Raw genomic sequence first — 12206 nt, forward strand, 5'->3', positions numbered from 1 at the left:
ATTATGGGTTCCCAACTTGAGACACCACCAAAGGTTGCAGGGCTGGGGTGACAGATGGCAGAAGGGCAGCTTTGTTTGCCTTTGACATCACGTTGCTATAGCAAAAATCAAGGTGGACAGCAGCAGCTGCTCCCTACACTTAGAGTTTGTTACTACTGCCCCGCAGCCTTCATACACACATACGCTCTTGGACCGTGCATGTTCCCTGCACACATATAGGGACGCACACACACGTTCTCATACACAGAGGCAAGGAAACACTTACTTTGCACATATCCGCATACACCCTTTCCACTGCAAACTGAAAAAAACAACAACCCCAAAACAGACTAGACCATTGTTCATTGTAATAGAGAGGAGGTTACTGGATCGATCCTCGGCTAGGGGAGGGGTCTATTAGCCACTTGATTCACATCAATTTTCCCCCTCTTCATTACACACACAAATAATCACATGGCACAAATTTCACTGTTTTTCAGAAGACACAAAGCTGTCTCCCTCCACCCCCACCCCCCGCAAGGCATCAGAACTTCAAGGCAACGAGATACAACATATGCTGGGAATCTAAGCACTTGAGCTCCTACTCTGACATGTAAACAATACAAAATTATCAGAAGGAAATACAAAGGCAGCAGCCAACACAGGCAGCTCTTTTAAGTTAAAAAAACAAAAACAAAATAAAACATGTATGTATATTTTTCTTTAAATTCTTACAAAGGATTTGACAGATAACCTTGTCTCCCTTCTAAATGCTTCATTTGAACCTGGACCACAACGTCTCAGCAGCCAAAACCAAAAGAAAACAAATGAAAAAATTATAATATAAAAGATCAACATTACCAGGTAACTTGGCCTGTTATGAAATGTACAGTTTAAACAATCCTCTACCCTCTGTCCAAATTCTATTGTACTATAATCTTGTCATCTTCTGTTGATTTGTTTCCCTGTGGGAGTAAACTGCGGAAGTGTAAAAAAAAGAAAAATCCCTTTAAAAACAGGTACAAGAATAAGGCAGTCAAGAAAGCCCTGTGCAGTGCTGGTGGGTCTCTGTCTAGTTCTTAGCCGACAGATGTCCATACGTAGTTGGCAGTCTGAGCAGAAAGATTAAAGACTGACTGGGGCAGAGAGATCACACACAGGCTGAGCCAAAGTGCTGGCTATTTTGGGGGTGGAGGTTGGAATGCAAACCTTGATCTGAATTTTGCAAATGGCTCCATTCTTTATAATGCACTGAATCAAAAAGCCCAGATTCAAACACCTTGGGGACTTTGAAATCTGGATCCAAAGTCTGCAGCCTTGAGCCCATATTGGATGGAGAATGACTTCCTTAGTCAACGCTAGAAGGGGGACTGCCAGATCGGGACTGAAGCTGGAAGTATGGGGGTAGGAAAATTTGCCTTGTTGATACCCAGGCTATACTGTCAGTCTTCAGGATGTCTGCCCCAACCCCTTTCAACACCAGTGAATTCCCTTAATCACCGGCCAGATTAAGGAGGCAGAATACAGCCTTACTGTAAAAACAAGCTGAACCTCTGGTCACCAAAAGTTAACCCAGTTGTTGTGCTGCACTCTACCCACTTTTGATTACTCTGTGCTCCGAGAGCAGGCTGGGTCTTTCTCCGGTCTTTGCTTGCCCAGGGTAGGCAGCAGATTTCTCACAAACAGGCTGGTGGTGTCACTAGGAAACTAATCAGCACAACTGGGGCATAAACGCCACAAGTTGTGGGGAGGAAGGGAACCCTGCCCAGTGGCCTTTATTTTGCCCGCCGTGGGGCAGCACAGAAGGGGTGCAAGATACACTGGTCCCACTCTGTTTGCAGTCTACTCTTGCTTAGGAGATTGGCCAATGAGCAACCTGTCTAGCAGGCAAAGCAACATACTACACAGCCTGCTGACTCCATGCTTCTCAGAAGAGCTTTTTGGTGTTACCCTGCTGCTCAGCCAGATGGCCTTCTCATGCATCCAAGTGCCAGGGTGTCCCAGCTTTGGGTCAGCGTGAGCCCTGGCAGAAGGCTGCTGTGTATGATCCTATTGTCTTTCCTTTCAAATGAGCCTCTCTCACATCCTGCACATGGGTGACTTTGTCCTTTCACATACAATGCCCGAAAATGGTCACTGCAGCCATTCAAGTGTACACCACAAACTGGCTAGTTCAGTCGTTTCAGATCCAAGTCGGGTGTCAGGGGTTTGGCCCAGTTAGGCAATCCCCGAGTTAGAGCCCACCCCGTGATCAGCCATGCTTGTCTTTGGTTTACAGCTGGTGCTGCTTTTGCCAAAGGCAACAGGAGATGAACTGGGGTAGGTAGTAGCAGAACTTGACTCCAAAACAACATTTGGGCCAGATTCTGATCTCATTTACACCAATGTGAATCCAGAATAACCCAGCTGAAGTTCAGAGGGTTACTCCCGATGTATACCGGCCTAAGTAAGTTCAGAATCTAGTTCTGAAGTATGATAATGGTGCTAAGGAATAAGGCACCCAGAAAAAGGGAAGCAGCCCACTGCATGTCTCAGGGGTCAGTTGGACACAATGAACTTGGCTGAGCGATTTTCCAGATATAGCAAGGCACATGCTTCAGAACTGTTTTTCCGTAAGGAAGAGAAGCAGGACAGTTGAGAGGTTCTTGGACACCCCAGCCAGTTATGCAGCTGCTACCCAGCATCACACGCTACAGGACGATTCCACTGCTTCCGACTGCTGACCCACCTCCAAACGAGCCCACGAGGGAGGAGAATACTTCAGCTGCAGCATCTCCAGGCAATAACCCTCAGTTCTTCTGGCAGTCATCTACACCAGAGCATTGCGGCTCTCTGCCAGCTCGCAGCGCCCCTCCACACTGGGTTATCCCTATACCACCCCACAAGGCTGGGGGGCGTTGCCTAGTTGATCACGTGCATACAGCAAGGGGGTGGGGGGAGATTGCCAGTTAATTATTAGACTGACCAGCTACTTTTCTAGCTCAGAGAAGGATAGAAGATCACCCCTTTAAGGAACAGATTTCAGTTAGGGTATTAGTGAGGGAGTTGTCCCATTAAAGAAAGGCTCTGGACTGGCTGACGGGAGGGGCGGAGGGGATTACCTCTCCTCCCTGCCCAGAGAACGGCTTTAGACCAGGAAAAAGCAAGACCAGTAGAATTGCCATGACAATATCCTTGGGATATTTCAGGACAACTCAAGCTCCCCACCTGGAAGGGGAAAGCATTGCCGAAGGGAGACTGAATCTGATTATCACTAGATGTTGTGCGGTATGTGTGTGGGGTGGGTCTCTTATCAATCTTCAGGGCACACAACTGTCTTTAACTGATGGGGATCAGGAATAAACTTCCCCTGGGGGCAAGTTACCCATCACTGCAGGGATACCTGCACCTTTCACTAAAGCAGGGGTGGCCAGCCAGGGTCAGAAACAAGGACCAGTGGTCTGATGCAGTATGACAACTCCTATGTTCCCACAGCGGGACTTGTGGGCAGGACTCCTGGGTGCTACCCCCAGCTGCTTTGCTGCGTGACCTCCAGGGTGTCATAAATCTCTGCTAAGTGGCATCTGGCCTGGTGGTGCCTCTCACACAGCCAAAGACTTGAAAAGCTGCGGGGGGAAATTTAACCTCATCCACAACAGCCAGACGTAACTTCTATTGGTTTGATGTTGCTTGCAGGCAGCATCCCCTCAGCCCCTGCACCCCACCCAATTGTTATACCCTCCTCTCACACACTTGATTCCCTCACACCGCAGCTTTAGAGGGAGAAAGGGGCTTTTTACACAAACTCATTGGCCCCAGAATTAAATGTATACACTCTATTTCACAGGCAGTCCATTGCTAGGCAGGGGTTCTTCCCCCCAGCACACACGCTTTGTAGACTGGGGGAGGTTGGAAGCTCTGAAGTTCATCCGGGAAGTTTGATGCATTTCCAGCCTCTTGCACAATCCTAGACTTCAGCTTTATTATCAAAGGTGGATCTCTTTTTGGAAGCGGGTGGGAGGTGCTGTGGTTACAGGGATCCCACCAGGAGGTCAGTCCGTTCCCCTGCTCCTGCCCCCTTCTCAGACGGGGTGTACAAACTGGTAGACCAGGCGCTGGGAGATGTCAGGTTTCCGGATGATCCCTTTCTTGTAATACTGCCGGATGGAGCGGCTCAGCTTGTCATAGTTCATGGCGGGCCGGTTCTTCCGGATTCCCCATAAACGAGCCACCTGGGCAGAGTCCTCGATCTTGAATATGCCTGAGAGAGGAACATGCAGAGAAAAAGGAGGCAAAAATACAGGATGAGGACCCAAGGTCACTGAGAGGCCGCGTAATCTAGTGGGCAGAGCACAGGACTCGGGAAATTTGGGCTCTAGTCCCAGGTCTGACACCGCTCCACTGGGGGGATGCTGACAAGTGACTCCCACTCTCCGTGTGGCTGTTTCCCCTCTCACCCTTCGTCTGCCTTGTAAAGTCTTTGGGGCAGGGACTCTGTGGGCACATCGAACACAGGCAGCGGCAGTGAACCTCTGAGCCCAGCTCAGCAAACTCAGGCTCACGGGGTTCATGCTAAGAACAGCTGGGAGGACGTTCAGCATCGGGCTCGGACGCCTGGGGCAGGGGGCATAAGCGTCAGATCCTAGGCTGCAACGTCTACATAGCTACACGTCTACAGCAGGGTGAGCCCCATGAGCGTTCGCCTGTCGACCCGAGCTCAGAGGCTTGCTGCCGTGTGCTGGATAGACACAGCCGCCATGTGCAGAGCTGAGCATGCTCGGGCTTTGATCTAGGCGCGACAGGAATCCAGGATCAGGAGCCCAGTTTCACCAGGAGGGAAGTTTAGGGAATGGAAAATAGAGCTTGGGTTCCCACAAACCCACTGAGGGATGGAGTTTGGGAAAGATAATGGGAGACTCAGATTTGTATCTATGGCAATGGGTACCTTAGTCATACAGACAGGGAGACACCCAAGCATACCATCTGATTCTGATCTTGCTCACACCAGTGTAAACTGGGAGTCACTGGGCTTGATTTTCTGGGTGCAAAGAGAAGAGCAGAGCAGAAAATCTGGCCCTGTGGATTGACGGAATGACGACAGCAGAATCCGGCCCAGAGAGCTCTGTGACGGAGGACCTGCCTGGGTGAATACTCGTGCTATGAGACTCGACACTGTGGGGCCTGGGGGGCGGGGGTTGTGCCGCAGATACAAAAAGTGGCTTTGAGTTCCCCAGGAGGAGTCAACGGCCCCCACCTTTCTCCTTATTGAGCCAGCGAATGAACCGACCATAGTGATGAGGCTTCAGCAAAAGCTCTTTGAGGAACTGCCAGAGGTGGATGGGCTGGCCCGAGCAGGAGGAGTCCACCTCGCTATCTGTCCAGCTCTCGTCACCCGCTGCGGCAGAAAGGAAGCACATGCCAGCTGTTAGTCAGTCGCTATCAGCACAGGAGCGAGTGGCTCTGGAGACTGGGAACAGAGGGAGTCTTTCCCCTTCAGCTTGCCCAAGTCATTGCGACTCATCACTGGCCAAAAATTGCTGCCATCTGATGAGAGGAAGGATGGTTCAGTGGGCAGGGCAATAGCCTGCAACTTGGGAATCTCAGGCTGAGTTCCCTACTCTGCCACAGACTCCCTGTGTGACCCTTGGCAAGTCACTTAGCCTTTCTGTGCCTCAGTGCCCCAGCTGTAAGCTGGGGATAATAGCCCTGCCCTGCCTCCCAGAAGTGTTGTAAAGACTGAGTTTGTCAGCCCTTTGGGGCAGGGACCATCTTTTTGTTCTGTATTTGTACAGCGCCGAGCACAGCGAGGTGCTGGTCCATGGCTGGGACTCCTGAGTGCCACAGTAATAATACATTAATAATAAATACACACCGGATTATCAGGCACTCCAATATCAGGGATATGTATCTGGGATAGATCTGATAGTCATGTCCCCTTTGGGCTTGTTATTAACCGGACTCATTTTTGACAGGTTTCAGAGTAGCAGCCGTGTTAGTCTGTATTCGCAAAAAGAAAAGGAGTACTTGTGGCACCTTAGAGACTAACCAATTTATTTGATCATAAGCTTTCGTGAGCTACAGCTCACTTCATCGGATGCATACTGTGGAAAGTGCAGAAGATCTTTTTATATACACACAAAGCATGAAAAAATACCTCCCCCCACCCCACTCTCCTGCTGGTAATAGCTTATCTAAAGTGACCACTCTCCTTACAACGTGTATGATAATCGAGGTGGGCCATTTCCAGCACAAATCCAGGGTGGATTTGTGCTGGAAATGGCCCACCTCGATTATCATACACATTGTAAGGAGAGTGGTCACTTTAGATAAGCTATTACCAGCAGGAGAGTGGGTTTGTGTGTGTGTGTGTGTGTGTGTGTGTGTGTTTGTTTGTGTGGGGCGGGGGGGGGGAGAAAACCTGGATTTGTGTTGGAAATGGCCCAACTTGATTATCATACACATTGTAAGGAGAGTGATCACTTTAGATAAGCTATTACCAGCAGAAGAGTGGGGTTGTGGGAGGTATTTTTTCATGCCTTGTGTGTATATAAAAAGATCTTCTACACTTTCCACAGTATGCATCCGATGAAGTGAGCTGTAGCTCACGAAAGCTTATGATCAAATAAATTGATTATTCTCTAAGGTGCCACAAGTCCTCCTTTTCTTTTTACTCATTTTTGACTCATTAGCCAGGCTGTTATTGACTAATAAATAGTGTATTATAATTACCACTCTGAGAATTAATTATGATTAACATATTGGTCCTGATTAAGAGAGAAGCAACCCCTGAAATAACTGGAGGCCCAGTCACTGAATCGTAAGAGAGAAACAGGTTCACTGACCCCCAGCTTCCCTCCTGCCCAGTGATGAGCTGCCAGAAGCTGAAGATCCGGTTCCTTCAGTCACTCCGGGTCTTCGGCGGCACGTTCTTCACTCGGTCTGGGTCTTCGTCGGCACTGAAGGGCCCACCGCCGAAATGCCGCCGAAGGAGCCCAGTGCCGCCGGGTGAGTACAAATTCACAGGGGGAGCCGAGAGCTCGGGTGGGACGGGCAGGACAGGAGTTTGCCCACCCCTTTAACAACCTTTTCTCAACCAGCTGCAAAATTTAACAACCGGTTCTAAACTGGCTGAAAAATTTAACAACCGGTTCGCGCGAACCGGCTCCCGCTCACCACCATTCCTACCCCTCCTCACTTCCTGTCCTTGGCAAAGGTGGGAACTCACCGCAGTATCGCACTTCTCCGGGCGTAGCCTTCTCCTTCATCCAGGCAGCTGGAAGGGAAGCACGGTCGGTGTCAGAGAGGGCGCGAGCGTCACGCGAGGGGAACAGAATCCACCCACTACAAAGCTCACTCCCACGGGTAACAAGGGGGGAGAGAGACAAATGTCCCAAAGAAGCATGAATGGGTCCCAGCTAACTGGGCATCAGCCCCCAAGCTTTTCAGTTGAGGAAACTTTGCCACGCTCACCCCACCTCCTCCAACTCCGCCAGCATGTACCTGATTTCCAGATGTCCAGGTGAGCATGCAGCACGTCCCCGCACACCAGGGAGCGCTGACGGAACTGCTCCTCTGACATGGCACACAGATCCTTCCCAGACAGGTCCTGGAAAGATTTCCCGATCTGGGGCAGTCGGTACTGGTGCTCGGTCCATAAGATCCACTTCTGGACGTTTCCTGGACTCCAGTCCGCCGGATCTGTGGAAGAGAAACAAAACGCCCCGGTCCTGGTGAGTGGGGCCAGGGGACACTTCCCCTCCAGAGAACACTCAGCAAGGGTTACAACAACAGGGAACACAGCACCCTTCCCATGCTAAAAGAGAGGGGAGCTGCCTCGGCGTGGGGGAGCAGTACTCCCTGCCCATTCCCCCTCCTCCACGGCTGGGGCAAGGAAACTACCCCTCCAGTTTCAATCTACTTCAACCACTGGAAACATGGATCTTTGATCCTTTCCTGGGTTCCCTGCCTCCTTCTTTGCCCATCTCCCTGGGAACCAGGTCCCCTTCCTGTCAGGGGAACGCCCCACCTGCAGAAAGTCCCTGCCTTTACTGGGAGAAAATTCAACCCCAGTCAACAGATTTCAAAACCACAGGTCATGGGGGTGCGGGGCAGGGGAAGGGAGCATCAGAAGCACCCTTCACCTACAGCACAGGGGAGCCTCCCCGGTGCAGGCCCAGCCGAGCTGTAAGGAGCAAGTCTCTTTGCACCAAGGCCAGCAAGCGCACTTTCCAATGAACAGTCCAATCAGGAGAACAAGACGGACCGCATGCCCACGGTGGAAGCAACAGCAGCATGACCTGTCTGAAGGGCTGGTTCTCCTAAAGGGGCATATTTGTCCTCCGCGTGTCAAATCACTTTGTTTCCCATCACCACTGTTTGTGAAACAGCGGCACCCTCTGGAAGAGCGCCTGGCTCAGGGGTGCCCAGCAGGGCTGTGCATCCAGCCAGTGGCTACTGCTTGCACACATGTGATAGGGCAACTCAGCTTCCCACATGCCGCAAGATACAAGGCTTCAGCGGATGGAAATCAGCATAGCCACGCTGACTGCCAAAGGGACCAGTGGAAGAGCCAGTCCAATGTTCTTAATGCCTCAATGCAGTGGCTTTATAGATGCTTAAGAAACTCCACAGGATACAAAATATTTCAAATGCAGCGAGAGACCAGCCAGAGTTCTGCGGTGGTTCTGAGCTTCAAAGCCAAGCCAGTTTGGATCTGGGACTCCGGTTCAGGCCCTGATCCAGCTTTAGAGGTAGAAACCCTGCGAGTTATTTTAGACACCCCTCCCCCAAAATATATGGGGGATCCTCAAAGGGTGTAAATTCACACAGCTCCATTGATTTACACCAGCTAAGGAGCTGGCCCAAAGTTCGTCATGCCAAAGGAACTCATCCTAGTAAACCAAACATATCTGCCCCCAGCTGGAGACTTTGCCACCTTTGCTCTCTGTCCCAGTGCACCTTGAAGAGTCCTTTACAATCAGTGCAAGGCAGCGGTTAAAATGCGCAGTGTAGTTTTGATTATCTAGCTGGGACTCTCTGTTTCTGGCTCCAGCTGTTTCTCCTACAGGCCCCAGATCCCAAACCCCACCTCTGACTGCACTGTCTGCTCCGGCATTGGGACAATGAAGTGCTGTTTGCAGGGTCCCGAGCTCACTGCTGGGTTTGGCTCTTCAGAGAGGACGTGCAAGGTGCACTTTTGCACCATTGGCGTGAGAAGGCCACACTTCGACCCTGCTCCTGCTCCCACTTAATTCAGTGAGAAAATGCCCTTTGACTCAGACAGGAGCCAGCTGAGGCTCCTTTGAAGATCAGATTGCTCATTCTGGTTCCTACTAAATCCCGTCATGACTAGTGCCAGATGGCTGCAACCCTGCGGTAGGCTGCTTGTAACTCAAAGGCACGTCCACAGATATCTCATGCCATTGCATTTAAACACGTGCGCCAGATGATTTTAGAGAGAGGTACGAACCACAATGCAACATTTGGGTCCAGATGCTCAACCCCCACACCATAAATCAAGGGTATTCGCATCGGGGGGGGGGGGGGGGAGTTGTTCCCTTCCCACTGCGCCACTATTCCCTGGCATGACTTTTTTTCCCCCCCATGGTGCGTGTGGCACTTTAAAGTTTCACTATCACACCCCTGCAGCCCAATCCTGCTCCCTGTTGGTGTCACTGGCAGTTTTACCATTGACGTCAATGAAAAGCAGTCCCACCCCCACTCCCTAGAAGAATCACCTGAGAGGACAGTTCTGTCAGACACTCAATGTTCTACCATCAGCTCTCCCAAGTGGGAAATTAGCCAGGAAGAAGGAAGGAAACCCATCCAGCTGCTCCCTTCCTCACCTGCCGTCCACTTGCTTAACACACGTGACTTCAAAGACACTTTTCTCCCCTGGGGAAGAGATTCCCCCTGCAACCCAGTGAAATATATTTCACATGGTCATATACATGGGAGATGGGGAAAACCTTCTAGTCCCTATAAATCCAGCTGCCCCAGCCCCTGGGGAGACCAGAATGTTCTGCTCGTGGGAAACATCTAGAAGACTGATTTAGGAAATATGAAGCCATGTCTACACTCTTGCTGCTACAGCAGCTGGGCTATGGCACTGCATCACTGCAGTGTAGACACTTCCTATATCGACAGAAGGGGGGTTTCTGTTGATGTAGGTAATCCACCTTTCCAGTGGTCATCGGAAGAATCCTACACTGGGGGTTAAGTCGACCCAACTACAGTGCTCAGGGTGTGAAATTTTCACAGCCTTGAGCAATGCAGCTAAACCGACCTAAGTTTTAGGCGCAGACCGGGCCTCAGACTCTTCCACCCCCTGCCCTCTCCTGTTTGAAAACGTTTGGCACTGCTGGGATCCAGATGTGCCAGATGCTGCCCTCTCAGGGCCTCACGCACACCCCACTCACTCTATTGCAACCCAGCAGAACGGTTTGATTATTTAAATTCCTTTCAAATAAAAGGGTCTGAACAGAAAAAAGGAATCCACGTGGCTGTTTTTGCTTCGGCGAGTGTTGTGCCGGGGAAGTCCACAGAGGCCAGTGGGGGTGTCTTTCCTTCGACATCCCCGGCCCTGGAAACGCGACTCAGCCCTGCCCTGGAGGAAGTGAGGGGTGAGGAAGGAGCCTGGCCTCCATGGCCCAGTCAGTCTTTGACCTCTCTGCTGAGAGTGCCAACAAAGAGGACAATTAGGACCTGACCCAAAGCTCACTGAGGACAACAGAAAAACTTCCAGTGCCTTCAAAGGGCTTTGGGTCCAGCCGTTGATGTCGGCTGCGCTGTGGATACCAGCGTACACAGCACATCCCAGTGCTCTCTGGTAACTGTGGAGGGCCAGGAACTCTAGAGTCACTCCATGGACATCCTGGACCAAGAGCTACCGATGCCTTTCACCCACTGCCGAGCTGAATCCGAACCAGCAAGCGAGAGGTGACAAGCTCCACAGCTCAGTCTGGAGCCCCCCGAGCCTCCGGTCTCCCCACAACAAGGCGCTGAGCTCTCCCTGGCCCCCTATTCCCCCCCCATACACACACACACAGCGTGAAAATGGAGATACAGAAGGGGGCACCCACCTGCTGCAATGTTGAGGAGCTTGCAAGCCGTCTCGATGTCCTTTAGCACTTCGCCCACCACCATGCTCTGCACCTGCTCCAGCGAGTGCTCCTCCAGGTGGAGGCTCTCCTGGTAGTCCATGTCGGGGCTCAGCCCCAAGCCCTGGCTGTCGATGATGGGACACTGCTCTGGCTCCTTCTGCCCTTCGCCCCTGCCCCCTTGGCCGCTGTCCTGAGGAGTCTCCCCCAGGCCCTTGGGCACCCAGCTGGTGTCCTCTGAGTAGAGCATATCGAAGTAGTGGAGGTAGAAAGTGGGCAGGGTCTGCTCGGGTGTGGCCGGGGGGCTGGGGCTGTCCAGGGAGCTCCAGCTCCGGGTATCGGGGTCTTGTGCGGCTGGGGGCTTCTCCAGGCTGGTCAGCAGAAGGGCTTCCTGCAGGGCAATCCTGCCATGAGGCAGAGCGGTCAGCCCCTGGCCTGCGCTGCCCATCACTCTGCCTGGGTGCGTCTCCAAGTCTGTCAGCCACCAAGGGGTGGAGAGAGAAACAAACCAACAAGCACCAGTCAGAAAGGGCTGGGGCTTGATAATAATTCCTGCCTTTCTGCCCAGTGGTCAGGCACAAAGGGGGAAAGCTAAGCCTGTTAGTGGGAAAGAAGCCTCCAAAGAGCCACTCGACGCCCAAAGAGACCCCCAGATGAAAACTGGTTAAATAGCTCTTCGCAGGCCCGGGTGACTCCTTCACTTCTGGGTCATTTGGCAATCAGGGGGGAGAAGGGGAGCGGGGAAAAGCCAATCTGCCTGGAACGATCAGATTCCAAATATGAGGGAGAGTCACCCTGACCAGGGTGCTAATTTTCTGGAGGGGATAGGAAGGAAAATGGTGCAGGGCAAATAAACCCCTTCCCGCAGTCGGCTGGGGTGGGTGGGTGAGCTGAAGCTTGTTTGAGACAAAGAAGCCATCAGCCTCGAGTGGGGAATTGCGCATTCCTTGGGAAGAAAGGGACACACAACCAGAGACGGGGGTATGCCTGGGGAGTCTGGCTTCTGAGCACTCTGACTTGGACAGGGAGAGCATCTCTGGCAGGAACCTGAGCACAGTGGTCACAGCCACCCAGGGCAGGGCAAGGGAGATGCTGCTTGTGGCAGGGTTAGACAGAGCCCTGTATCTCAGGCAGAACATTCCCCCTCAC

General features: G+C 51.9%; 1 protein-coding gene across 1 annotated transcript; it reads right to left on the bottom strand.

Moving 5' to 3' along the window:
• Positions 1 to 3877: 3877 nt before the first annotated feature.
• Positions 3878 to 11925, bottom strand: SPDEF (SAM pointed domain containing ETS transcription factor). Its single transcript, XM_074936246.1, has 5 exons — positions 11040 to 11925; positions 7459 to 7656; positions 7184 to 7231; positions 5213 to 5353; positions 3878 to 4219 (listed from the first exon to the last, which is right to left on the bottom strand). The coding sequence occupies exons 1-5, from the start codon at positions 11503 to 11505 to the stop codon at positions 4041 to 4043; spliced, it is 1032 nt and encodes a 343-aa protein (XP_074792347.1). The 5' UTR covers positions 11506 to 11925; the 3' UTR covers positions 3878 to 4040.
• Between the last annotated feature and the right edge of the window lie 281 nt (positions 11926 to 12206).

Source organism: Natator depressus, chromosome 21 (genome assembly GCF_965152275.1).
Source record: "Natator depressus isolate rNatDep1 chromosome 21, rNatDep2.hap1, whole genome shotgun sequence".
In the NCBI taxonomy this organism is placed as follows: domain Eukaryota; kingdom Metazoa; phylum Chordata; order Testudines; family Cheloniidae; genus Natator; species Natator depressus.

Bases quoted from the DNA above. Each gene is read 5' to 3' on its own strand.
- SPDEF (XM_074936246.1), bottom strand. From the start codon at position 11,505: ATGGGCAGCGCAGGCCAGGGGCTGACCGCTCTGCCTCATGGCAGGATT. The intron at 7,232-7,458 runs GTACATGCTGGC...CTTCCCTTCCAG, and splicing joins CCTGGACATCTGGAAATCAG to CTGCCTGGATGAAGGAGAAG. The intron at 4,220-5,212 runs GTGGGGGCCGTT...TTCCTCTCTCAG, and splicing joins CTGGCTCAATAAGGAGAAAG to GCATATTCAAGATCGAGGAC.